The sequence below is a fragment of the Phoca vitulina genome, unplaced genomic scaffold (genome assembly GCF_004348235.1).
Source record: "Phoca vitulina isolate PV1807 unplaced genomic scaffold, GSC_HSeal_1.0 scaffold21, whole genome shotgun sequence".
Taxonomy (NCBI): Eukaryota; Metazoa; Chordata; class Mammalia; order Carnivora; family Phocidae; genus Phoca; species Phoca vitulina.
Window position 1 is genome coordinate 20,482,185 of NW_022589724.1, and position 27,232 is coordinate 20,509,416.

At 44.7% G+C, this 27,232-nt stretch overlaps 2 protein-coding genes across 2 annotated transcripts; one reads left to right on the forward strand and one right to left on the reverse strand.

Annotated features, from left to right (window-relative positions):
• Window positions 1-276: 276 nt before the first annotated feature.
• Window positions 277-27,232, reverse strand: STOM (stomatin). The gene is made up of 7 exons (XM_032418816.1): window positions 27,062-27,232; window positions 15,985-16,088; window positions 14,798-14,870; window positions 13,645-13,727; window positions 9,976-10,179; window positions 8,905-9,039; window positions 277-2,101 (listed from the first exon to the last, which is right to left on the reverse strand). Exons 1-7 carry the CDS (start codon window positions 27,120-27,122, stop codon window positions 1,907-1,909), a joined length of 855 nt encoding a protein of 284 aa, XP_032274707.1. The 5' UTR covers window positions 27,123-27,232; the 3' UTR covers window positions 277-1,906.
• Window positions 2,091-12,780, forward strand: LOC116641207. Its single transcript, XM_032418817.1, has 2 exons — window positions 2,091-2,162; window positions 11,902-12,780. The coding sequence occupies exons 1-2, from the start codon at window positions 2,097-2,099 to the stop codon at window positions 12,181-12,183; spliced, it is 348 nt and encodes a 115-aa protein (XP_032274708.1). The 5' UTR covers window positions 2,091-2,096; the 3' UTR covers window positions 12,184-12,780.

The window sequence follows — 27,232 nt, forward strand, 5'->3', positions numbered from 1 at the left end:
CAAAGGGAAATTAAACTAGCGACGCATTCAGGGTATCCATGGATCTCAAACCCCCCAGGGAAAATATGTGGGCAGGTGCACCAGAGGGAGCCTAGACAAGAAAGACGACAGATGGACGATTGTAAGCTCTCCTCCTTTTTTGGCCCATAAAGAGCACACGAAGAAGCCAACGCGGCCAGCCCAGGATGGGAGGATCTCCCGGGCCACTTCTGAAAAATGAAGTCCACAGACACTAAATGCAGGCGGAAACAGACTCTCACCCAAAGAAAATGAGTACAAGTGCACACTTTATTATGTACAGCATTGGAAAGGGAGGCCATGTGGAAAAACCTCTTGCACCAACACTCACCCTAGACCCCTTTTATGCTTCCTCCCTCTCAAGCAATTTAATCCCACCCTACTGGGCTATGAATCCACGAGGCAGAGAGGCGAAGACTGGTATCTGCAAATAGGGAAACTCCAGGAGCGGAACGCACGGTTACTCTAAGCCTGAGAAGAGATTTTTCAGCCAGGATAGGGGGTTGTTTCCTGGTCCTTATGGGTCGCCACCTCACCAAAGAGATAAGAGCATTATTTAAAATGAGTAACTTGAGTTCCTCAGGGAGGAATGTTGCCAGCCAGGTTTTCGGACCAACAGGAAGAATGCCAGGTTGCTCAGATTCAAGAGCATTTGCGAAACTGAAGGTGTTTCCTATTACTGCAAAATAAGCAACTGTGGTTCAGAGGGGCTGACCATTTCCTCTTTAGGCATCGACATTAGTGACAGAAAAAGATGATTCTGCAAATAGAAAAAAGACCGAGATCCGTATGTGTATCCTAAGTCTGACAGTGTCTCGCCAAGCTCATTGGCTATTATGTGCCCAATATACTGTGAATTCCTTATAGTATTTAATGAACGGGACCGATAACCAAAATATTTCACAGTGTACAACAGTTAATAGCATGCAGACAGTAAAATAGAATGGCTTTCTGAAGACATTTTTTAAAAAAGTATTAGTCCTTAAGCTGTTCGAATGGGTATATAAACAGTTGTTTATAGAACTTAGAGAAAGTGTCATTTAAAAAATCAAACTATTGAGAACCTGATATATGAAAATAGTTAAAAGTGAGAAAAAAGCACTTTTGTGACAAGTATTTAGCTGGTTTGAAAGACCACGGGGGAATCATTTGGTCGTAGAGAGGCTCAAAGAAGTTTTGAGCAAAAAAAGAAAAGAAACATATTATTCTTAAAGGATTTTTGTGGCGGTGGATTTACAAGTCTTTCAAGGGTTAAGATCATCTTTCTCACTGATCTTGACCATTTCCTCCAGTGTTGACAGATACAGGCAAGAAATTGCCTCCTCTGGAGAGAGGATTATTTTGAAACATGGCCTGGGATTAGAAAGTAAACAGATGGCAAGAATGTTTCCTTAAGATTCCCCGGGAGTAAGGCACGTGTGGCCCAGAGAAGCTGGTCGTAGCCTAAGGTCTCTGCTTTCTGCAAAGCATTTATTCAGCCAGGCCGTCAAGTGGTGGTTATAACCTATTTTCTTGCCTTTGGCCTGGCTGCAGATAGAGGTTGCAGAACGACCCACTGAAAAGTCAAAAGAAGGGGGATTTAACCTATTACATAATGATCTAAATATATGAAGTTTTAAATATTTTAACGAGTAAGAAATTATCTTCTATAAATCACTAGTCCCCTCCCCGCACCTTCTCTTTCTCAGTATTTACAAGCTAACAATCTTCATCTGTTGCTAGGATCACTACACATTCTAAGAACCTTGCAGTCAACATACGGAAAAGGAAAGAGGAAGGAATATTTAGTCGAGGTCCCACCCTCCTCTCTCCTTACAGGTTAAGGGCTGATTTGGTCCCCGCTCTACCCCGGAAGGGACGGGCGCATCTCTGCGTTGGCCTCTGCGGCTCACTGTTTTGCCCCCACGATGCCCTGCAACATGTCTATGGGCAGGGGGAAGACGATCGTGGAGTTTTTCTCAGCTGCGATGGTCGTGAGCGTCTGGAGGTACCGCAGCTGAAGGGCTGCCGGGGATTCGGTGATGACCATAGAGGCTTCTTTCAGAGCCCTGGATGCGTTCATTTCTCCCTCGGCTGCAATGACCTACGGGACAGGACCAAGGAGTGGTCAAAATGGAGAAAAAGGCAGCTGTCTTCAAACCCGGGTATGTACGTTAAACCTTCCAGGGCCGAGCCAAAATGGTTTTAAGAAATCGATTTCCAGGGATGCCTGGGTGCCTCAGTCAGTTAAGCAACTGCCTTAGGCTCAGGTCCTGATGCTGGAGTCCTGGGATCGAGCCCTGCATCGCTCTCCCTGCTCAGCGGGGGGTCTGCTTCTCCCTTTCATCCTCCCCCCTCTTGTGCTCTCTGTCTCATTCTCTCTCTCTCAAATAAATAAGTAAAGTCTTTTAAAAAAAAAATTAAAAAAAAAGAAATCGATTTCTAGTTACCCAGTTTCCATTTGTCCTTTTTCCTCTATCTGATTTGCCTGAGTACGTGCCTGAGATCAAGATATCCTCTTTTACTGTGATCTTTCTCGCACACTTCAGGGGACCGGACAAAGGGACAATTCAAAATACTGTGTAGGGGTTGAGAGAGTGACTAACGACTGGATATGAATCCTTTTGCAAGTCAAATGGATTTCCAGTTCTTTGACTGTTAAGAAAGGAAAGAGAACTTTACAGAAGTGAACTGAAAGCTGATGGTCATTAAAATTATTTTTTGAGTGGCGCCTGGGTGGCCCAGTCACTTGAGCGTCTGCCTTCGGCTCAGGTCGTGATCATGGGGTCCCGGTATCGAGCCCCACGTCAGGCTCCCCACCCAGCGGGGAGTCTGCTTCTCCCTCTCACTCTACCGCTCCCTCTGCTTGTGCTCTCTCTCAAATAAATAAAATCTTTAAAAATATATATATTTTTTGATGAAGATCGCTGTATGTTTTTAGCACATAAATTCAGAGGCAGTGCAAAGAATTGCATGGCGTGACTTTAAACAAAACTTTCATTTCTACCCACTTATTTATGTAAACAAAAGTTCTGACTCCTTATATCTATAAAAACGAAAAAGTTAAGACTAGAATTGATGTTTAATCTTTTGGCAATAAGTAATAGCCAGCTACGAAGATATGAATTCTTCACCTTGTTAAGAGAAGCATTTCTAGTAAAAAAAAAAAAATATTGAGGAGAAATTCTGAAACATTTAAATGCCTTGCTTATAGTCACGGGAAATTTTTTAAGAATTAATTTTAACTTCGATACTAAATGTGTTGCAGTAGAGTAATAAAATAATTCATGACGAAATATATTGTATTAGGAAAAGAAATCCATGGAGGAGATGGAGTGGAAATGTAAGTTCAAGGAGAAAAAGGCCCAGTGAAACATGCCCGACTATGAAAAACTTATTGACATATTTTAAATAGATGATGGAGTCATTACGTTATTTGAATTTCACTGGATACATTTAAAAGAATGATGTTCACAGGTTTAGTGTAAAATGTCAATATTTAAAACATGCCAGGGATTATATGCTCAACCAAATATATCAATTCAAATGAAAATTTTTACAGGTCTATTTAAAATGTGTGATGGGAACATAGTTTTTCTAAATTCTTTGAGAGGTTACATGAGCATAAACGTTTGAACATCCCTGGGGTGGTGGGGAGGCTCTGGAGTGAGACAGGCTTGAGCTCAAATCTCGAACCTAAACCCTTACCAGCTGAGTATCCTCAAGGGGGTTATTTAACATTCTGAGCTCCGGTTTCTTATTCTTAAAATGGGACAGCACCTGCCTCCTCGGGCCATTGTTAGGAAGACAGAAAGCTGTAGTATGTGTGGAAAGTATAAATGGAGGCTATTGTATAGGAATAGCAAGTGGGAAGTCAAGACCCGATTTTTTGGATCCACCTATGCCTTAATGCGTACAAGATTCGGAAGCCAAATGAAGGCAGTTCCTTTTACTTCATAATCGTTGGAGAAGAGGGGTGAAGATACCAGGATCCTCCAGCTTAATCGTGCAGTTCCACTAGGTTATTTCCACGTGGATCTCAAAATATTCGTGGTTCATAATACTCCGGTGAGAGTCAAAATCGGAAGCAATGGTCCTAGGACCAGTGGAGTCACATTTACTTATATCATTAATGTTGGGGCCTAGGGGTCAAGCCCTGTGCAGGAGCTAGGGGTGAGAGTGGACCCCCTCGCCTCCTTCAGCAACTGGTCAAGCAGGGGACACAGACATGGAAACAGACCACTTCGTTCCAGCGTGACAGATGTGGACAGAGGTGGATACAAGGCACAGTGCCAGCCCTCAGAGGAAAGCAGTTTTTGCAGAAGGTGAGGTGGTGAGATAGAGAAGTTGAACAGGACAGGACGAAAGCTTTGCTGTTTGGACAAAGATGAAGAAGAATACTTCAGGCAGGGCGCCTGGGTGGCTCAGATGGTTAAGCGTCTACCTTCGGCTCAGGTCATGATCCCAGGGTCCTGGGATCGAGTCCTGCATCGGGCTCCCTGCTAGGCCGGGAGCCTGCTTCTCCCTCTGCCTCTGCCTCTCTCTCTCTCTCTCTGCCTCTCATGAGTAAATAAATAAAACATTTAAAAAAAAAAAAAAAAGAATACTTCAGGCAGCACACATGGAAAGGCACCGAGGTATAAAACAAAGCTGGTGTACTCCAAAAAAATGTAAGTGGCTGAATATGGTGTAAGGCCAAGCGGAGGCAGGGATGCTTGGTCTGCAGCCTGTCGGCAGTGGGAAGCTGCTGAAGTTTCCAGCAGGAACCTCATCAGATCTAGCTGGAGAAGACACACTGACAGATGCCTGAGGACGGGTGAGGAGACACGGACAGCTGCTAGTGGGACAGCCTCAGAGTGACCAGGGCGATTTGCTGGTAGTGGTGATGGAGGGAGGAATGGGCTGGGGGGCTATTCAGGAGGAAAGTCAGCAGTATGGAGGCTGACTGGGTACAGGGAGGGAGAGGAACAGAGGCGGGGGCCCGGGTTTCTAGGTTTCGGTTGCCTGGGTCGTCCCATTAGGTGAGATGGGGGTTATCGGATATGGTATTACCAAGAGAAGGCACTCAGTTTAGAGGATAAAAACCTTAATTTATCAGGACGTCCTACGTAGGTGTGTGAGAAGGGGCAAGAACCAGGTACACTCAAAGTGACTCACGTACCCGTGCCCTAAGGCAGGCACCGTATGTGCAGAATGCAAAACAAGCCCCTGCCCCGAGAACGGCAGGCTCTAGCTTTTTCCATGTCATCTCGGCCGATAAGGCACTTTTTTTCTTTTTCCTGGTCTGGACAAGGACCAGCTGCAAGGCTAGCTCATCTCCCACTACCAGTCAATGCACAGGCTCTTGGCTGGGCAGCCGGACCCACCAGGCTAGGCACGCCATGTTGTTAATGGAAAAGCAGCTCTGGGCAGGCTGGCAAAGACGTGGGTGCAGTACCTCTGGATCCATCTAAACACAGGCCCCGTAGATGCCGTGAATGGGATCTCAGAAAGCAGAGCCAACTACCTGTGGGGCGTGGGGCCTCTGCCAAACGCCCAGCAGCCCCATGTCGAGCAACACTTCGTCTCAACAGACCATCACTTGCGAGTCGGGCATTTTCAGGTATGTGAGGTTGGTACTGTTGTCTCCTTCCAGAGCCCGGGCGGGCTGGTCTGAGAAGGGCACAGAAAGGGCATCTGCGTTTCTGCACTCCACCCTCTCAATTAATAGATAACTAGGCCCGGGAATATGAGCCTGAAAGCACGTGCCGGGCCTTCTTTTGAGAGTTATGAGAATGGAAATCTGGAAGGATGCAAGCGGAAAAGGTATTACATCTCAAGCCATTAAGAGCGGGTCTAAACACTTGAGAAAGAGGTTCGGCTAACGTGCTGTCAAGCTTGCGGGAGAATCTGTCCTCTTTTGTGCCCGGCTCCTTTCTCTCAAACCATGTTTGCGAGCACTTGGACGTTCATTCTCTTCATTGCGTGGTGCTCCCTCGTGTGAATAAAGCATACTTTATCCATTCAACGGCAAGGGACATGCGGGCAGTTTCCAGTTCAGGGTAATACAAGCTGTTGTGAACACTCTAGTACAGGCCTTTCTGTCGGGTACACGCTGCCACCAGACGGTGTTCCAAAGTGGAGGCACCAAATTTACAGTCTCGTTAACAAAATAAGAGCACCAGGTCCTCCCTCACCCACACCCGGTTCTTTTCCTTTTCTTTCTTTCTTTTTTTAGAACCATTCTGGTGATTATCTAGTGTGGCATCTGCTTGTGATCTGAATTTGCATTTCCTTGATGGCTAATTAACTTGAGGAATTTCTCTCTGAAGTCTCTTAGTCTAGAGGCTCTCCTACCCTTTTCGTTCACAATTTATATATTGAAGAAACAGACTCCCTATTTTCCGTGAGAACCTGAATATATGATTTTGAATTTTTGGCCTTATGGTGGTTGCAGGGCTGCTGTATTTTACGGAAGGGAGAGACTCCTTGTGATGCTATGTGTTCACCCTAGTTTTAAAGACAGTCAGTGCCCAGGTCCACGAGAATATTCTAGATGGTCCCTACGGTCTCATCCAAGTGGGAGCACAGTAATTCAGCATTCTAACCGGCTTCCTCTATCTCTTCCCATTGTTATCAGGGATTCTCTTTCCTAGCTGGTGAAAACACCTGCACAGAGGCTCCGTGCATCACGGGAAGCCCAGAGGAGGCAGTGAGGAGCAGAGGGGAATTCCAATTTTTAATTTCTACGGCCACTCATCAACTCTGTGGCCTTGAGGAAATCACATAAATTTTCTGGGCTTCAATTTTTTCATCAGAATAGTGGGATGGCAAATAAGTTTCATTTTTAGAGCCAATTCCAAGCAGTTGGGGCTTGTCACCTGGAGGGCAATAGGAGGATTCTGAGGTCAAAGCTTAGACTCAGTGGAAAACAGTGCTGTGGTTAATTACCAGCAGGGGAATAGGAGGGTGGAGGGGCAGCATCTGGGCCAGGTTATTTGTCACCTTCTGAAGGTAATCTCTAAGGACTTTTCGGGCTCTGACATTCTAAGTCGTCTATGTATGATAAGTTCCATTCGATATGGCTTGGAAATGGGGCTGTTGGTTAATGACATATTCTAGGTAAAAGCAATTCCTAATTTTCAAAATACTCATTAGATTATAGCAGGGCATATTTAATGTCACCAGAAATACCACTTAGTTTTCTAACTGTGATGACTTTGAGAGAGAGAGCACTTGAGGGTTCTGCAGTATTACCAGGTCGTCCTCATAAGCATTAATTATCATGTTAGGAAAACCTAACAATTCTGGTTAGTAGAAAATTCTGGGCATAGTGTGTCAAAGGAGCTACTATTCTATTCGGTGTTGGCTAAGAAATTATAGTGCCTGATTTGCAGCTTAAAGGGCTTCCTACTCGAAGGGTAGGGTTCTGCACTTAGCCAATTATCTCCAGCTACTACTATTTTCCAACAAAACAACAGACTGGTTTGCCCCTTGAGTCTTGGGAGATCTGTCGAGTCCACAGCAACCCCTCTGATGAGAACTGACCCTCTTCCTCCACCCATTCATATACGCGCAAGGGGATGTGGGACCTTATTAATATCTGACTTTGCCCTTTTGACTAAATTTTGACCAAAGAAAATCTCTCTGCTGTGAATGTGGAATGCAGGCTGGTCTGTCCCCTTTAGTGTTCAACTGGGGAGGCGTGTAAACTTGAGAGTCAGATGCTCTGCCCTCAAGCTGTCAGCAGTGAGGTGGGGCCCAGGAGATGGAATGATTAGCTCCCTTCAGTCCTGACCGCACTGCGGTCCCTGGCTCCAACTCTGGAGACTTGAGTCTGCTTCCCAACCTTGGGTTTGGCGAGATATCCCTGTGTCCTTATGTATTAGCTCCAGAAATCCTCTTTCCTAGGTTAGATTAATAGATATTTCCTCGATACCCCACATAGGGGGCATGCATCCATGCGGGCTCCAGAGGTAGGCAGAAAGAGGGGAAAAAGCAGACATCAGAGAAAGAGGAGTGAAAAAAAGTTAAGAGGACAGAGAGGAAGAAGATCCTGAGAAAAGAGAGAATGAAAGAGAAAACAAAAATAGCGAAGGAGGGGTGCCTGGCTGGCTCGGTCGGTAGAGCGTGCGACTCTTGATCTTGGGGTTGTGAGTTCGAGCCCCACGCTGGGTGTAGAGATGACTTAGAAAAAAAAATAAAATAAAATCTTTGAAAGAAACAAAATAAGGAAGGAATGAATGGTAAGCACACTGACGGGACTGCCCAGCTGCTCTGAAGTCAGAACTGTTAATTTGTGCTTAGTGGGGGACCAGGAACATAGAGTGTGGGACACGCAGTCACAGAAGAATGAGGTGGCTCTGCACGCACCGCTGTGCTCACAGGATGTTGTTCAGCGAAACGAGCAAGGCAGAGAACAATAGGTATGGTACGACCCTACTTTCGTAAAACAAACAAGCCAGCAGTCTAACACCCTCTCAGGTAAAGCCCCAGTATATACACTAAGCTGTCACGAGTGGTGGCCCCTGGGGGGATGTGGCTGGAAGCGACAGGGAGGCTTTCAACTTGACTCAACGCTTTAGGATTACTTCCATTTTTATAACGACAATGTTTTACTGTTTTGTAATTAAGAAGAGAACTCAATAGGAAAAACAAACGAAGGAAGGAAGGAAGGAAAGAAAGGAAGAAAGAAAGGAAGAAAGGAAGGAAGGAAGGAAGAAAGGAAGGAAGGAAGGAAGGAAGGAAGGAAGGAAGGAAGGAAGGAAGAGAAAGAAAGAAAGAAAGAAAGAAAGAGAAAAAAAGAAAGAAAGAAAGAAAGAAAGAAAGAAAGAAAGAAAGAAAGAAAGAAAGAAGGAAGGAAGGAAAGAAAGAAAGAAAGAAGAGAAGAAAAAAGAAAAAAAAGACAAGGCAAGACAGCAAGGCTACCTTGGCGCGGGCCTCCCGGGACGCTTCTGCCTCAGCCGCCATAGCTCTCTGAAGCTGCACGGGCAGCTTCACGTCCTTAATTTCCACGCGCTCCACCTTTATTCCCCAGTCATCAGTGGCATCATCCAGCGTACACTGTTTGGAAGACAGAAGGCCAGCGAAGAATCCTCAGCCCAGCCCAGAGGCCGACGGCAGACCTCTGGGCCGGGAGCAGACAGGGCGCTGGCGGGGGCGCCGGGAGAGAGGCTAGTTACCTTCTGCGGGGGCCGAGGCCCCGGGGAGCTGATCCTGGTTCCATTACTAAGAAGCTCATGCAGGGGTTGGCAAACTTTTCCTCAAAGGGCCAGACCGTGATTATTTTCAGTCTCTCTTGCAACTATTTAACCGTGCCGATGTGGGTCAAAAGCCACAGGGATGGCTGTATCCCAGTCCCGCGTCACTAATAAAAGCAGGTGGCCAGCTGGCTCCTGATCTAATGTGACTCCGTGTAAGCCACAGCGCTTCTTCCCGCTTCCACTTCGTCTCTTTACAATGGGAGGAACGAAACCTTCCTTTCTGTTTCCTACAGTGGTTGTGCGCATCAGCTAAGGTCACAGATTTGACACACAAGGACGTTTATACAAATAACAAGATCTCGGATTTTAGTCCTTTATCTTCTTTGAACAAGTCAGGTTTAATTCATAATCTATTACTCTAGAAAGCTTGGGACGCATATGAGTTACAAGGGAAGTCACGGGACTCGTGCAGAGAATAGAGCTTTAACGACACCCACACGGTCTTGCAGAATGGCCTCAGAATTATTACGCTAAAGAAAAAAGGTTAATGCTAATTCTGGAAAAAAAAAAACAAACCTTACACTGAAGGGAATAAAAATATAATGCATGCATCTGAGCTGTTCACCCATGAGCTATTTGTGTAAAAAATATTCCCTTCCATCGAGTTTGAGAAAACCTTTCTGTGAAGAGAAAAAGGCAGGCCAGTGATCCCCCCCAGTTGGAATTAGTCAAAAGTTGTCAAACAACCACTAACCCTTGACTTCATCTTTGAATTTCTGGGGACTCACAGCCTCACCTGCATGTTGTGTGCAATCTCTTCTCTGTCGGAGAGGATCTGGGAAAGGTTCTTGGTGCCCAGGACGTTCCTCAGAGTCGTTTGTGCCAAAAGACGGGTTGCCGAGTCGGCGTTGGTGATATTCGCCACGGCCAGGGTAGCATTCTGAACGCGGTAATAGACCACACCATCCACACTGATGGTCACCGAATCCTTGGTGAGGATCTGGAATAGCAAGAAAGCCATTTTACACCTGCCAACCAACTCCTTCTTTAATGTAAGTGTAAGCAATGTTATTCTATGGAACATCTTAAGACATCGGCTGATTTTCTTTAGTAAGTGCTATTGACTGAATGTTGTGTGCCCTCCAAATTCAGACGCTGAACCCTAACCCCCCATGTGATGGCATTAGGAGGTGGGGCCTTTGGGATGTGGTTAGGTCATGGGGGTTGAACCCTCATGGTCGTCTATGGACGAGGAAGCAGCCCCTCATACAGGCTCTGAGTCTGCTGGTCCCCTGACCTTGGATTCTAGCTTCTAGGACGGTGAGCAATATATTCCAGTTGTTTATGAGCCACGCAGTGTATGGGATTTGGTTATATCCGCCCGAATGGACTCAGACAACAAAGCATCCGAAAGCTAACGATGCCTTTAGAATTTTAATAAAATACATTCACTTATTCATTAATTCCTTCGATCATTCAACAAATTCTGAGACAGCACTCCACAGCGGGCACTTTCAAAGAGGGTGGGGGATCAAGGGAGCCTTGATGGGACAAAGGAGGGGCAGTTGTCAGGGGCAGGGGTGATCCTTGAAGTACGTCTTGAAGGAAGAAGTAATTTCCCGAGGGTGGCGGCAGAGTATGCGAGGCAGGGAGCATAATGCACGAAATGGCACGGCGCTGGGGCAGAGCCTGGGCTTGGTGAACTCTCTGAGGCGGTACAGTGAAGTCAAACAAAAAGGGAATGGGGACTGTTGTTATTGGGTGAGGTCAGGGTAAAAATATATTTTATAGCATGCTACATAAAAATGCTTTCCAGGACATGATGTGTCAATGCTTCTTCCTCCCTCCCCGCTTCAGGGCGGCTCCTAGTTTGGCGGACAGGTCCTCTGACAGCTGGCCCTTTGGCCTCACTGCTTCCTGCTCCCTCCCGCACACACACCGCACAGGACAAGGTGTAGGTCCCCCGAGCACCACGTTCCGTGCCCCAGGCCTTCGTGCAGGCGTCCCCTCTGCTTCGATGTCCTCTCCCCTCCTCTCCCTCACACCAGCAGACTGGCACGCGATTATTCATTACCCAAGACACAGCTCAAGTGTCTTTTCCTCTGGGAAACTTCCCTGACCGGGCAGGGTTAACCACTTTTCCCCGGGCACCTAACTGCAGGGACTGTGTTGCTGGTTGGCCTCATTGCTTCTCTACTGGGCCATGCATTTCTTGAGGGCAGTTTGGCTTTGTTATCTCTAGCAGCGGTGGATTGTTGGATACATAGCAGGTAGTGAATAACCGAGAGATGAACTGAAACGTGATCCCAGGAAGAGTGTGACTGAGGCGGAGCGTGGGAGGGAGGGTCAGGACACCTGAGCTGAACCCCTGTACCTCCCTTGGTGATCTCTAGTGAGGCTCTTAACCTGCTTGACCTACAGAGTCTTCACCTGTGAGATGGGGCTAATAATGCTGCCCAATTCTACGCAAATGGTTTGCCAATTGCTTTGAAGTTGAAGATCCCGTAGAACGAGGAGGCTCTTTTGAAAGTGTAAAGGGCTATGTAAATGGCAGGTAGTAATGACAATGGGCTTCCATAGCAGTTTAGTCCCTGTCAGGCAGGAAAGCAGTTACTTTTTTTCTGATAATCTAAAAATATTTCTAATAACGTATCACCATCTGTGTGTGAAAATGAATTATTTCCCATGATGTGATAGGAAAATGTGTATCCTTTCTAAACAGTCTCTTGCCCCTGTGACTGCCACAGCCAGAGGTTTCGACAGCTGCTACTGTTCATCGTCGGCGGAGTATTTCTCTTCCTTCATATTACGTTCACAGAGGGTCGCAGAAAGGACTGCTCGCCAGGTGCCAATCCGCTGCGAGTCAGCGGCCCACAGCAGAGGAGAGAGCAGCCGGAAGGAGCGGCTTACGGCAAGCCTGCCAGATGTCCACCACCTTTATCGAGGACATCAGGACTCCCAGCTACCCAGCGAGGGGCTCCTTCCGAGGCTCAATCTTCTCTGAAAGATGGGAAAACATGCAGAGAATACAGCATGCCTCTTAGCCCTGTTCTCGTGGGTAAAAGCGATTCCTGGTGTCCCTACGTGCATGTGGATGATAAAGTCTGACCTCATCACCCACTGCTTGGATTGGCATCAGGAAGGAGGTTCCTACACCGGTTCCTGGATTCGGGGACAAGAGAAGGCAACCAGCGCGGCCAGGCTCCACCACCCTGCTGTGCACCTGGCCTCTGGCCAGGAAACACTTGACACAATTCTTCTGTCCCTCCCTTCATCCTGTTTCCAGGCTTTCTATCTGCCCCGGTGATGGTGATGATACCTCCCCGGACATGCGGCCCAGGATGGCCCTCACTGTCCCGGGCCGTGACGGAGTGCACGTCGGGTGCATTTAGTATGGAGCTGTGGGAAAAGCACTCGGCGAAGAACCCACTGAGCGGACCGTCGCTCTCGGCTCTGCCAGTCCGGTCTGCTGGGATCCCTCTGCCCCTCGGCAGTTATGGATCCTGCGGTGAGTTTCAACTGTGACATTCCTTGCAAAGTAGTTTGAAAGAGCATGGAGAAATTACTATTATAGGGGCGCCTGGGTGTCGTTAAGCGTCTCCCTTCGGCTCAGGTCATGATCCCAGGGTCCTGGGATCAAGCCCTGCATTGGGCTCCCTGCTCGCAGGAAGCCTGCTTCTCCCTCTCCCACTCCCCCTGCTTGTGTTCCCTCTCTTGCTGTCTCTCTCTCTGTCAAATAAATAAATAAAATCTTTAAAAAAAAAATTACTATTATAAAACATTATATGCTTTATCTAAAATGCCAAATGAGCAGCTCCTAATTCTTTATCTAGAATACAATCACGAACCTTAAGAATATTGTACTGAGCTGGATTTTCTATCAGAAACCCATAGCAGAGAAATGTGGCAGTCAAAAGGATGACAAATATGATAATGCTAACGTTACGCTACACTTGGTAATAATAAGCACGGATGTAGCACTTACTGTTTATCAGCCACTGTTCTAAGCACTTTACATATAACGTCTCAGTCCTCACAAGAACCTTCTAAGTAAGTCCTACTGGGGCACCTGGGTGGCTCAGTCGGTTAAGCATCTGCCTTCGGCTCAGGTCATGATCTCAGGGTCCTGGGATTGAGTCCCGCATCCGGGTTCCCTGCTCCGTGGGGAGTCTGCTTCTCCCTCGGCCTCTCCCCCCACCTCTGGCTTGTGCTCTCTCTCTCTCTCTCTATCTCAAAAAAAAAAAAAAAAAGTAGGTCCTACTATTATAACCTCTAATTTTACAGATGAGGAAAATAAGGCACAGAGAGGTAAAGGAACTTGCTCAAAGTCACACAGCTAGAAAATGGTGACAGCAGACAGGCTCTACACCCGTGCTCTCAGCACCACCATATTCTGTGCTGCTCTTGTTGCCAGCTGCTTTCACACGTGACATCTGTTACTGATGGCAAAGGACCGTCACCTTACCTCCTGGGGAGGAATGTCAAATGAAATGGTTCTCATGTCCACCTTGATGAAGCTGTCAGTACAGGGCAGAACAAAAAACAAACCTGCAACAAAGAAACACAGAACATTAGCGAGAGACCCTGGCACCTCGTCCATTCGCTCTAATTCTCAACGTAGCCCACGGAAGGAAGCCAGGTCGTCTCGGTGCACGAGCCCGCTGCCAGGAGCGCCGTCCCCTTGCTAACTAACTGCTGCCTCTGAGGCCCGCGATGTGATCTCCTAACTCCACCGCCACTGGCTGTCTGGTTTTCACTTAGACCAACGCAATCCTTCCCACGTCTTTCTAGGCCTTCCAGGTTCTCTCCTTTGACCCACTTTCTCAGCCGCAAGCACAACCATCTTTCCTGACCTACGGACCCCTTAATGGGCCACACAAGGTCCTGCATGACCTGCCCTGGCGCCCCTCTTCGGCCGCTCCCCTCTCCTCGAGCTCCATGCTCTCCCTGGGGCTGAGCGACCTGCAGGCCCCTGGGCCGCCATACTCCCCTCGACATGGCTCTGCACAGGTTGTGTTTCTGCCGGGAACACCGCCCCTCTGGCCAACACCTCTCCATGCCTCAAGACTCGGCCAAGATGTCACCTCCAAAGCCTGGTCTCATCCTCCCACTTGGGGTCCGTCACCTGTCTCCGGGTTTCCACAGCTATCTGCAATGACTTGGTCATAGTACTTAGCACACGGGATTGTAACTGCTTTCTTTTTGGCGTCCACTAGAGGGCAAGCTCCTTGCGGGCAGGAACTATATTTTAGTCTCCCTTGAATTCCCAGAGTTTGGAATACAGTAGGGGCTTAAGGGAAGTTTGCCAAAAATAAGGCACAGAGAACAAAATCCAGAGAGCCTTTAGCGAGTAGAAATTCCCCATGCTCAAACTTCCACAGCTGTGGCTATTCTTGGCCTAAAATAATCTTATCAGCGGGGATGGGAAGGGGAGGGGAGCCAGGGAAGGAAAGGGTGACTGTAGCAAGACTGGCCAGCACCACCACTATTGTTATACGGCTTCTGTTACAGGCACTCTTTTCCAAGTCAACACAGAAGGGACCCACATAAGGGAATTCACATCAACAAGAGGAAGAATTTCAGTCTCCAGGCCACCCACACAGAATTCTAGTACTGACCAGGTCCTTTTGCTCCTCCTTGTAAAATGCGACCCAATCTAAAGATGATGGCTCTTTCATATTCTTTTATGATCTGGATTAAAAACACAAATAATAATTGAACATGAAGAGTACAAATATCTATATATGCTATATATTTATAGATGGCTTCTTAAATATATATTCTGCTCTAAACAGGTTAGGTGCCTCCATTTTTTTTTTTTTCTCTAAAGTCCAAACAGTATCAGGGCACCTGCCTGGCCCAGTCTTAAGGGCATGTGACTCTTGACCTCGGGGTCATGAGTACGAGCCCCATGTTGGATGTAGGGATTTCTTAAACACATAAAACTTAAAAAAAATAAAATAAAATCCAAACAGTATCTATAAATAACATGTCCAGTGTTTAATTACCAAGCACAATATGTATTTACTATTTTTTTATCTGATTATAAAAGTAATAGATATTCACTGTATAAAATTTGGGAAGTATAGGGTAGTATATAGGAGCAACTCCTTTACTCCTCAGCTGTTAACATAATCATTCAGTTACTCATGCATTGTTAATACAGAAAAAATCAAAACAACAACAACAACAAACAACTAAATTCCCCACAGTTTGTCTCCCAATTCCTTAAATTATAATAATAAACTTATCTGAAAATTCTTGGAGCATATTTTACCTTCTTAGGAATATGTAAATGATAGTTATTTATCGAAGTATTAATAACTTTATGGAAAAAATAACCAGCAACTGGGGGGCCCTTGCCATATGCCAGGCATTGGGATAAGTATGTTTAGATACATCATTTAATCCTCACAACAGCCCTATGAAGTGCATGTTGTTACTTCCTCCCGTTTTACAGGGAGGAAACGTGGCAAAGGTCACACAGTGAACAATGGAGCCAGGAGACAAACCTCAGCGTCTTGACTCTGGACAGGACCACCCCACATCCTTGATCTCAGAAGATTTCAGATGGGGGTCCTTACTCTAACCTATGAGAAGGACTGCCTGGACCATGGCTGAAAGGAAGTCCCCAAATTCCATTACAGTAGGTGACTAGAGGGAATTTTCCAAGGGAGAGATGAAGGAAAAAGAATTCAGGCCAGTAGGTCTCTCTCTCTCTCCCTTTTCCACACACATACACACAACGTGGGCTTATGTGGTGAGGGGCTAACCGCTTTGCAGACGGAAGTGACGTATTCTTTACCTTTATGCACATCCATATCGATATGGGGAAAGTTATAACCGTGAACAAGAACGAGACAGCCACCAAAATCCAGCCACAAGGCCCAAGGCCTGCACTGGGGCTATCTGTGAAAACAAAAAATATACAGCTCTTGTCATTGTTGTTAGTACACTCCCACCATGTTTATCATCTGTTCACTGAACACACTGATGCTTGGCATTCTACTGTTTTACCTGGATTTTCCCATCTAATCCTTGTAACAACCCTGAAGTGCAGGTGCTACTTTTTCTCATCTACTTAACATGACCAGGATTTCCCACATTATTTTTTATCCTGCAAACATGTATTAGGCACCTAATAATTATTATGCCTTGTGCTTTGCACTGAAGTGGTAAAAGTGAGTAAGACGCAATCCTAGCTATCAGGAAGGTTCAGTGGACAAGACAGACAGATAATTATAACATTAGGTGGCAAGTGTCTCGACATGGACCATAGAGCATTTTGGAAACACAGAATAGGGATAACTTACACATCTGGGACAGAGGTGACAGTGGGGTAGGGTGGGTAGGTGACGGTGGTGGCTGTCAGAGGTGCGTCTGGAATGGTTAAGGAAGATACCAAAAGGGTGGGGAAGGAAGGTACAGAGCATTTAAGCCGAGGGGACAGCTTAACTAAAGGTGAACTGCATGCTATTTCACTGGGCATGTGCACATAATTTATTACCCTTTTCTGGATGATTAGACATGCTGTTTCTGATTTCTTAGGATTATTAACAATGTATCATAAACATCTTTGTACATAGTTTTCCTCTCACTTTCTAATTGCTTCCTTTCCTGCAACATGAAATCGCTTTTTTTCTTACTAGGAAGGAATACACGCCCCGCTGCAAGAATTTCATAAGAGTATAAAAAGGGGGAAATTATTCAATCCAGAGATGATGAATATTCTTCCAAACCACACACATTTTTATAAATAAAATCTGTTAACTATTTTTCTTCCCCCTATTATTCTCACCTTCTTTTTTAGCCTTTGTTGCTATGCATCTGTGCTTAAAAGAAAATTATGTATTTATTTGAGAGAGAGCGCACAAGCAGGGCCAGAGGGAGGGAGAAGCAGACTCCCTGCTGAGCGGGGAGCCTGCCGCAGGGCTCAGTCCTAGGACCCTGAGATCATGACCTGAGCTGAAGACAGATGCTTAACCAACAGCCACCCAGGCACCCTGCATCTGTGCTTTTTCTGTTTTAATTTTTTATCAGTTATACTTGCACAAAGTTTAAAAAGTCCCAAAGTTCTCCAAGATCAGTATAAAAAGAGAGCAGTCCCCTGTTTACCTCTTCCAGTTTTCCTTTCTTCAAAGGCAACTGCTCTGTTGGCTGAGTATTTTGGTCTATCCCTCCCTGTTTCTAAATAATATACTGGTTTTGTTCCTTGTTGCTTTCTCCCTTTTGAGTGTTACTTACTGACTTTCCACTACGGAAGAGGATTTAGCTTCTCCCCCACCCCATAAATATACCCATCCTTCTAATTATATCATCATTTCGGTTAGGTCATTATCAAATTTTCCACTTCATGAATATGTAAATGCGATTCAAAGCTAAGCCAGGTAGGGACGTCAAATTCATTTTTCCATCCCGTACAACTTTTTGTTTTTCCTCCAATGTCTTGCTTTTTTCCCATATTGATTCAACCTCAAACCTCTCATCAGTGGTCTAAATCTCCTCTCACAAGGGTCAGGTGTTCTACCAATTTCCTCTTCTAAGAGAGCGTCTCTTGGAGGGGTGTCTGGACTTGCTCTCTTAGGTGGTGTGAGCAGCTGGTCCGGGGACCACCCTTCCCTACCATCCTGGGAAACCCCCTTCACTTCCTGGCTTGTGTTTTCCACTTTCAGTAACCAGTGACTTCCTCACTTTTAGTTTGTTTTTCCTCTCTGAGGAGGGCGGAGGGACCAAGAAGGCCAAGGGATACTATCACTTTTCTTATGGACCACAGAAAGCTTCTGCAGTATTTCCAGGAACGATCTTAGTAATGGGAGGGAGATTGGCAAGGGGTGGGGGGGAGGCAGGCCAGGCAATGGTTAGGGCTCGGAAGGGCAAAGATGGCAGTGAGGCAGGCCTTTGAATCCACAGAAGGCCAAGAAATAAGCAGAGTTGAGGCGGAGAGCATGGGAGAGCGACACAAGGTGGCATCCAGGTCAAGTGCTCTGAAACGCAGGATGCAAGACCAGAAACGTTACAGATAACTTTGTGGTTTTCACACTGTGTCACAGTGTGAGGTGAACGTCCTATGCATACTTGACTAAAAGGGCTCTAAGTTAATCTCCCGGAGGTTTGTAAGTTACAGTTTGTGGGGCTGTCGACATATTTACTGAGAGGATATTCCAAGCAGGGACCCAGTGCTGCCTGCGCAGAAGGCTCCATCAGGCATCATCACGACTGATGATCATGATCACAGCACCCACTTGTTGACAGTATGTTGTAGGCACTGTGTTCAATTACTTGACATGTGTATCTCATTTATTCTTTACAAAGCCTGTGAAGTATTTTTTTTTTTTAAGATTTTATTTATTTGAGAGAGAGAAAGGGAGAGAGAACATAAGCAGGGGGAGAGGCAGAGGGAGAGGGAGAAGCAGACTCCCTGCTGAGCAGGGAGCCTGATGTGGGACTCGATCCCAGGACCCCGGGATCATGACCTGAGCCGAAGGCAGACGCTTAATGACTGAGCCACCCAGGCGCCCCAAGTATTTTTAATTCCATTTTACAATTAAGTAACTGAAGCCACAAAGCTTTCCCAAGACCACATGATGGAGGAGGACCTGGGATTCAAACACAGGTCATCCTACCCCAGAGCCCATGTCCTAAGTCAATTCACTCCTTCGGTCCTTTGCCTCTGAATTAAAAAATCCTCATGAAAGAAGTTTTCGTGTTTGGAGCACTTTCTCAAGACAGTATCCAAACTGGGAAAGCATGGTAGGAGTTCCAAGAATGAAATCTGATAGTCTTACAGAGGAAGGCCTCTTAATTCCAGCTGTGCCTATTTATAGCAAAACAGTCTCAAGGCTGGTGGCCAGGTTCAGGTCTAGGCTTCCAAAGTGAACTGGATTCCAAACAAGGAACAGACTGGTCACAAATACTTGAGAAATACTTCAAATACAGAGAAATCCTTCTCTGACAGCATTTGGTGCCTTCTAAAATACTGCCCCAAGCCGCCTATTTCCAGGCAAAGTTCATAGCTCTGGGTCCTGAACATATTAGACTATAAACTCTCTGAGGGCAGAGATGTTTCCAATTCTTCTTATTCCAGCCCAGTCTTTTCTCGTGTGTACGTGTGCATATGTGTGCATGCACTCAGTTTCTGTTGTGACGTTGTGTTTTTGAAAGCCCCACATGAATCCATGGGATTACAAATGAAAAGCAACAAGAAATGAAGTGGAGATCCCAAAAACTGGGCTTGGTCTTTCACATCTCAAATGCTCAGCTAGAAATAATCAGTGCATACACTGGGGATGGCACCATTTCATATTATTCTAGTGCCTAAACTATCCCCATTCTCAAGCCTTCAAATTCCTCCCCATCTGGTTACAGCTCCTAAAGGTACACAAATCACATTCCTCAGACAGGTGAGGCTTCAACCTCACCAGGCTCTTAGTGAACCCTTCGTCCTTCTACCATTTATGGGCCAAAGAAGAGAAATTCTCTGTTACTCCCCCAGATTTCATGAAATTCATTCCCTTCAAGTTTCTAATTCATTACTTTGAAGACTGGATCCTCCCTACCAGCTGTATGAGGTAAAAGACAAATAATGAGCAATCAGCATTCCTGAGATACACTGGTTGATATTGCTGGGTAGGAAAACTCCTAAAGATTAGTGATCCCATGACACTTGGTTGTAAATACTACTTGGCCACGGTTAATTTTTTTCTTTTACTACCAACTCTTCTGAAAACTGCATTAAATGTTTAACTAACCAAAGCAAGGTTTTGAAAATGGATGTAAGTTTATACAATCAACACTGTTTAACTCAATATTCAAATTGGGCTTATCTCCAGGGAACTGACATAAATTTTAAAAACCATTGCTTTTTTTCTCTTATTTTAAAAGCAAAGTATTATCTCTATAAAAATTAGAAATTATAGCTAAAGAAATTAAAAAAGAAAAATTATCTATACTTTCATTATCTCTAGATGGTGATGATTTTTCTGCCTTGCTACATGTCCTCTAAACCTTTCCTATCCTGCTTTTTTTAAAAATGAAATAATGGTACACATAATAACTTTGAATCTGCTTCCCCTCTATATTGTGAACATCTTTTCATGTCACTACATATTCTTTATTACTAAAGGTTGAATAATATTCCATTATTCCATGAACCTAATGAACATTTAGGTTATGTCCAATTTTCTCAAACAGAAACTCTGCTGCATCGCATATATGCTTAGCAAAATTTCCATGCATTTTTATTGTGTAAACTAATTTTGCTGAAAAGATGAAACTGCGTAATTCTTAAATTTCTCTCATTCTGGAGGTATCTTTAATTATTACTAATAATAGCCATTTATTGAATGTCTATCACACGGCAGCCACAACTGGATTCCTTATATACCATCTTTCCAATATTCACAAAAATCTGTAAAGTAGGTATGAAATATTCCTCCTGCAGTCCCAGAGTAATAAAGCAAATGACTTTCTGAGCTGAGACAGAAGAAAACAAACAAAACCATGAAACAAATGAAAACAACAACAACAACTTGTATGGTAATTTTTGTTGGGTTAGCTTCCAAAAGAGCAGTAAAATAATCTTTTCAAGAGGATACCACAGGCATGATTTCAGAGCACTACATGTTGTTAATGATACAGTATCAGCTGATTTACTAAAAGGTCCACTGAACTTGGCACTGCTGGAAATCACGTACAATAATAAATTCCATTTATCATTGAGATTCTGTTCTAAAGTTAAAAGACTAGATTTCCGGGCGCCTGGGTGGCTCAGTTGGTTGGGCGGCTGCCTTCGGCTCAGGTCATGATCCCAGGGTCCTGGGATCGAGCCCCGTATCGGGCTCCCTGCTCGGCGGAGAGCCTGCTTCTCCCTCTCCCTCTGTCTGCTGCTCTGCCTACTTGTGCTCTCTCTCTATCTCTGTTAAATAAATAAATAAAATCTTAAAAAAAAAAAAAAAAAAGACTAGATTTCCTCTTCAGGGAAAGGCCAGAAAGGTCTCACACAGTATCTGAAAATCTAACTCAAGACTGGTTTGCATTAATACACACAAAAAGAAAAAGATGAGCCCAAGGATTGTTGCAATGCCTGAACAGCAACATTTAAGGGCAATCTTTTCCTTCCCCTTTCCCTGAACGCAAGTAAAGCACTTCACGTCTTCGTGCATTGCCGAGAACAGTGCTGTTTGGGTGGGGAGAGATAAGAGGGCTAGGAATTTGGTCTCAAAAACATGCTAACAGCAAGGTCCTAAACAGCACTTTTTAAGGGGCAACAGTAGGTCAAAATGAAAGGTCTTGGCAATTTTTTAATTCTTTGAAAGGTATAAATATTCAGGATGTAATATTTCTGATTATATTCTCCCTCTCCCTCTGCCCCTCCCTGCCCCACTCGTGCTCTCTCTCTCACTCAAATAAATAAATAAAATCTTTTAAAAAAAAGAAAAAAGAAAAATAAATTTAAAAAAAGACGGAAGGAGGGGCGCCTGGGTGGCTCAGTCGTTAAGCGTCTGCCTTCGGCTCAGGTCATGATCCCAGGGTCCTGGGACTGAGCCCCACATCGGGCTCCCTGCTCAGCGGGAAGCCTGCTTCTCCCTCTCCCACTCCCCCTGCTTGTGTTCCCTCTCTCGCTGTGTCTCTCTCTGTCAAATAAATAAATAAAATCTTAAAAAAAAACAAAACAAACAAACAAAAAAGATGGAAGGAAGGGAAGGAAAGAACAGAAGAAAAGAAGTGAAATGGAGAAAAAAAGTGAAGAAACAAAAATGAGGCAGCACACTACAGAGAAAAATAACACCGGGTGGCGTGAGAGAGGGGCGGAGCTTAGCACACAGTAGGGGCTCAATAAATGTATGTTGAAAAAATGTTGGTATTTAGTTGGAGATTACAACTTGCAGTCGTTTGGGCAGAGGCTTTCAAAGCAGACAAGCACACACTATAACCCATCTTTCAAATGAATATTTTAATTAGGCATGGTTTATAGTTCTTCGAATGCCCTTATCCTTAAACCTCTAGGGAAGAAATTAGTCTCTGGGCTGGAATGGCTAAAGGCGGAGGGTATCAAGTTAAAGAACTATGGCTGGAGGCGGTACTTTTTCCTCTCTATTATAAACCATCTCTGCCTACAAATACTGGATCAAAAGAACCAATACTGGTGAAGCATTATGGGATCTGAATCATAAAATGTGTTTACCATGAGATATTAGAAAAAGGGAACGGACAAACCCTTTTAAGAAAGATTTCCAATGCAAGTTGAAATAAAGGGAGTCCTTTGCCTAGCTCGAAAAGAGTAAGGAAATTAAATAAGTGTAAATATTTTCTTTCCCAAGTATCTTGGGGATTTTCTGTAGCTTTCCTTCATTCGACTGTTTTAGCCATAAAGCAGAAGGGAAAAGAGGTGAGGGTGTCATCGGTAATTTTAAATTTGAACCCCCTGAGTCTTAAATAGGCCCCCCTCTCCAAATCGCCTAAAGCACTTTACCCCCTCTAAAAAACATTTATCATACTTGCAATTATCCTATTCAAGGTCCGTCTTCCTCATAGATTTTGATCTTCTTAAAACAACATAGCATGATGGCTCCAAAGCTGGCTCTGTCATTTATTATCTGTATGATCTTGTCAAAGTTTCTTAATTCTCTTTGTGTTAGTCTCCTCATTTCAAAATAGGGCTAATAGGAGTACCTCCTGAGAGGGTTAAATGTGAAGAGTAGATGAGCTAATACGGTAGACATCTAGAGCATAATACATACTCAAAAACCATCTGCCAAGTAAATAATTGTTGAATACAGTTCAGAATCATCCTCTGTCCTAAAGCAGTTGTCAGAATGAATATGTATGGGCTGAATATTGCCCATAGCTGGAAAGACAGAAACAGTTATATCCAGAAAAATTGGAGAAAAACAATTTCATAATGTTATTAAGTTAATTAAATTTAGACCAGACCTGAAATATATTGAGAAGAAAACCCTCCTACCTCTTCCATTGTTTGTTTTTTTTTTCCACACAGCTCCTTTACTTGGACATCTTAAAAGTATCTACAATTAATTTTCTCATAAAAGTCTTTGGAGGGCAACATCCCTTTATCTAAAAATTGGGGATGCCTGGCTGGCTCGGTCGGTGGAACATGCAACTCTGATCTCGGGGTCATGAATTCAAGCTCCACATTGGGCATCAAACTTACTTTAAAAAAAAAAAAAAGGTGGGGGGGGTGCAGACAGAAGCACAGTTCTTCAACCGAGGTCAAGAAGCTAAGCAGTGGCTAAGAGCTCAGGGTTCTGGGATCAGATTCCAATTCTATCACTAACTTTTCTCAGTAGTAAAATGAGGGAAAAGAACAATACTTATCTCATATAAAAACCAATGAGAAGTACTTGACACTCAGGAAGTGTTCAATAAATAGCAGTGTTATTTTTATTACAACTTAAAGATCACATTGATACAGTTTATAGACATAAACTTTTTAGTAAGTGAATTGCCTTCTGGGACCTAAACACTGCTGAGAAAATAGCAAGACTAACAATCTGCCTGGGGACTCTATCCCTACAGGAGAAACAGACTACATTTGAGCAGGACGATAAAGTTCTAAACCATCTTGAACCATCTTTCATACAACTTTTTGCCCATAAATTTCAATTCCCTGCATAATTACTAGGTTTTCTGAATAGTCATTGTTAACTTCATTCTTTGTTTTCCCCATTAATGAATTATCTCAATAGCTGACATTTTAATGTTTCAAAAGTACATTCACATAAATTTTCTCATTTGATTCTTGAAACCTTGGGAGACAGTTACCGCGGGTAAGATTATGCCCAGGACAGAGATGAGGAATTGATTCGGGAGACTGAGACTTACCCAAGGTGACCCAGGTAGATGGTATTGAGATCCCAATTCAGATCCTTGAACTCTAAATTCCACTCTCATTTCACTACACTATACCATCTTACCATAAGTGTGTTCACAGCTGGACAAAGTTGGTATAATTATTATTGTCTGATACTTTACGACAGATACTTTATTGTTTGCATCTTCAGAGGCTAATCTACTGAAATGTCAGCTGAAATGCCTGGGGTTTAAGTTTCTTTACCAGTCCCAGAGTATAGACAAAGATTCAAAAAGAATGGAGAAAGGAGAACTGACACATACTTTTTCTCCACTGATTGTAATCTCTAACCTTTTTCCTTCCACACTTTATATTATCATGACAATTGTAATTCCTTTATCAAGATAATATAAACCCAAATAGTCTATTTGTAATAAGAACATGTAATAAGGAACCATTTTAATCAAATATATTTATAAATATATGAATATATATTTAAATAAATAATATAAATATATATAAATAATATAAATATATATATGCCAGCTTTACTAGTAACTAGACTTGGTCATTGGTTTGAGTTAATTTATGACCATTGATGGTTTAACTCAGATTAATTATTAAAGAAGTTACAAATTTCTCCCCAATCTGATCAGCTGTAACAACTGAAATAAACAAATCAGTCCCTTGATTCTGCTTATTTTCAGGCATTCTCCCAAAGGGATATATTCTGTTGACATGTCTCTTAATTATAATAATACATTTTTTTTTGGTAATCCACCTGCATTATTTCATTACAAAGTGAATGCACTGGCTTCAAGAAAAAGTAGTCTTGCCCTAGGTTTCGTCATGTTTATATATTCCTAAGACTAATTGTCAGCAAAGTCATAAAAGGACAGAGTTTGGGCTTTTATATTCCACCGCTTCCCTCAGAAGCAGCCTTCTGGAGATGTCTTATTCAAGAGGTCTGGATTGAAGCTAGGTTCCTTTGCGCTTTCTTTGTTGTCTCTCACCTTCAGTGAAGTACTGATGTCTGAGAAGGTCCTCTCTGGGGTATACATTTTGGAGGTAGCTCTAGGATAGGGAAAATGGAAAATCACATAGCCCAGGTTTGCAACCTAGCTCTGAGGTACACACATGTGTGATTTTTCTACTCTGAGCCCCGATTTCCTTGCTGTAAAATGGTGGATAATGTTTTCCTTGTGGAGCTATTAGAAGACTGCAATTAGATCATGTTTGTAAAGCACTTAGGCTGTGCTTGACCCATGGCAAGCACTCAGTAAATTCTATTTAATAAATTCTAGTAATGGCTTTCCTACCCGTGTTGGATCTCGAAGGTTTATATTTTAAAAAGGGGGGGGGAAGGGGAACCTAGACTAAGCAAAATTTTGTTTGTATGTATAATTTTCTGAGGAGCACACAGTTTTCACTGGATTCGGAAAAATAAATTCTCTCTAAAAAAAAGTTAATTGTAGAACCAAGAAAAAGAACTTAGGAGTGAAAACTGGTCTGTGATCATGAAAAAACAACTAAAGGGATATTAAGTATAAATAAAGATCATGTGCATTCCCAAAGAATGTCTACAGATTTCCCACTGCTTTCACCAAACTGCTAATACTGTTCTCACAGTCCCTCTGTCTCCCACCAGAAGGTCAGGGCACAGAGGAAAGTATCCCACCCACCTTCCCACCTAGGATAAGACAACCGACTATGAAAGAGGGGGACTGCAAGTTTTAGAGTCAGTCAAACCCCAATTTAAAATATGGCTCCATTACTTATAAACTGGGTGACTCTGAAGTAATTCAACCTCTTTTGAGTATCAGTTTCTTCAAATACATCCTTCCTATTACACTACTGATTTGGGAAGGTAAATCTCCAATGTGCTTAGCAGAGAAAAGTAAGGGATAATTCTTTTGATGCCCCTGGGAAGGATCGCTGGGCAAAGGAGATGGGTGGACAAAGCTGGCTTTACAGCTAATCAGAATCATTAAGTCCAACATCATGTTCTTTGTGGGGTGCTGGAAAAGCCCACCCAGCCCACCTAAAATGTTGTTCTCTATGTCAGCCTGTCTGAAATTCCATCCTTAGAAATAATTCCTTTGGATCACTAAGAGCCCCTGGGAGGGAACCAGCACCCCAGGGAGGACCGTCACCTATCTCTATTGGAACCCCACCCCCACCCCAAGAGGTTAGCCAATAAAGGTTCAAGATGATAGCCCTCTCAAGGGTACTAGTTCCTTCACAGAGGAACAGCATTGAGCCACTCAAGGTTTCTGCCATCAAGGCAGGGAAGGCCCCGGTGGGGTGGGAGTTCTTAAAGGAATTCCTGGTGAGAAACAAAAGCCCCGAAGGCGAGATCCCTAGAACAAAGGGAGTAAAGAGGAGGCAGGATAGGGCAGAAAGTGAAGCTGGGAAGAGAGGGGAAGAATGCCGAAAAGAGACTTTCTTCTTTTCTTCCAAAAATAATAGCCTACTATATGTGAGGGGCGGGGGCAAAACCTCACAGGTCTGTCTTGCTAATTAATATGAAACTGGCCATGGGTGGGGCTGGGGGAGCAGGGGTTCTTTCCAGTTCCGTTGATGGGGGTGAGCAAAGGCTGGCTGGAGGGGATGGGTTGGAAGGAAAGGGGAGTCGCGCGACAGGAAGACGCAGGGTCCTGGGTGTGGGGTGCAGGTTTGCGCCCCGGCTCCACTGCTAACTGGCCGCGAGTCGCTTAAGCATCTCCTTGCCCGCATGCATACCACGAGATAATGAACGCGAAGCGATGGCACAGGGCCTGGCGTCTGGCAACCGCTGGAGCACGCGAGCCCCTGATTTGGCTTTGGTACTGGAAACGTGCCCTGCAGTGGGTGCGTCCCCCGTGTGCCAGGCAAGCCGCTGTGCACTTTGCACCCTAACATCCCTAAATCTGACCCCCAGCCCGCGGAGCAGGGTCCACTATTCTCAGCGTCACCGAAGCTTAAAGCAGCGGCCCCTTGGCTTAAAAGCGACGGAGACGAGCCTGGGACACGCAGGTTGCGGCTAGTTCCCGAGGGAAGGGTTGGGGGCGGTGGGCGACGGCGCGGGGCTCACCCCTGAAGGAGTCCGGGAGCCGCCGGGCTTCGGCGTCCCCTGTGTGCCGCTTCTCAGCCATGCTGCCCGAGCCGGAGGCGCCGCTCTCACGTCCCGGCCAACGATGCTGGAACGGCTTCCGCGAAGAATGCGCGGCGGAGACCCGGGGCAGAGACCCGGGGCCGAGACCCA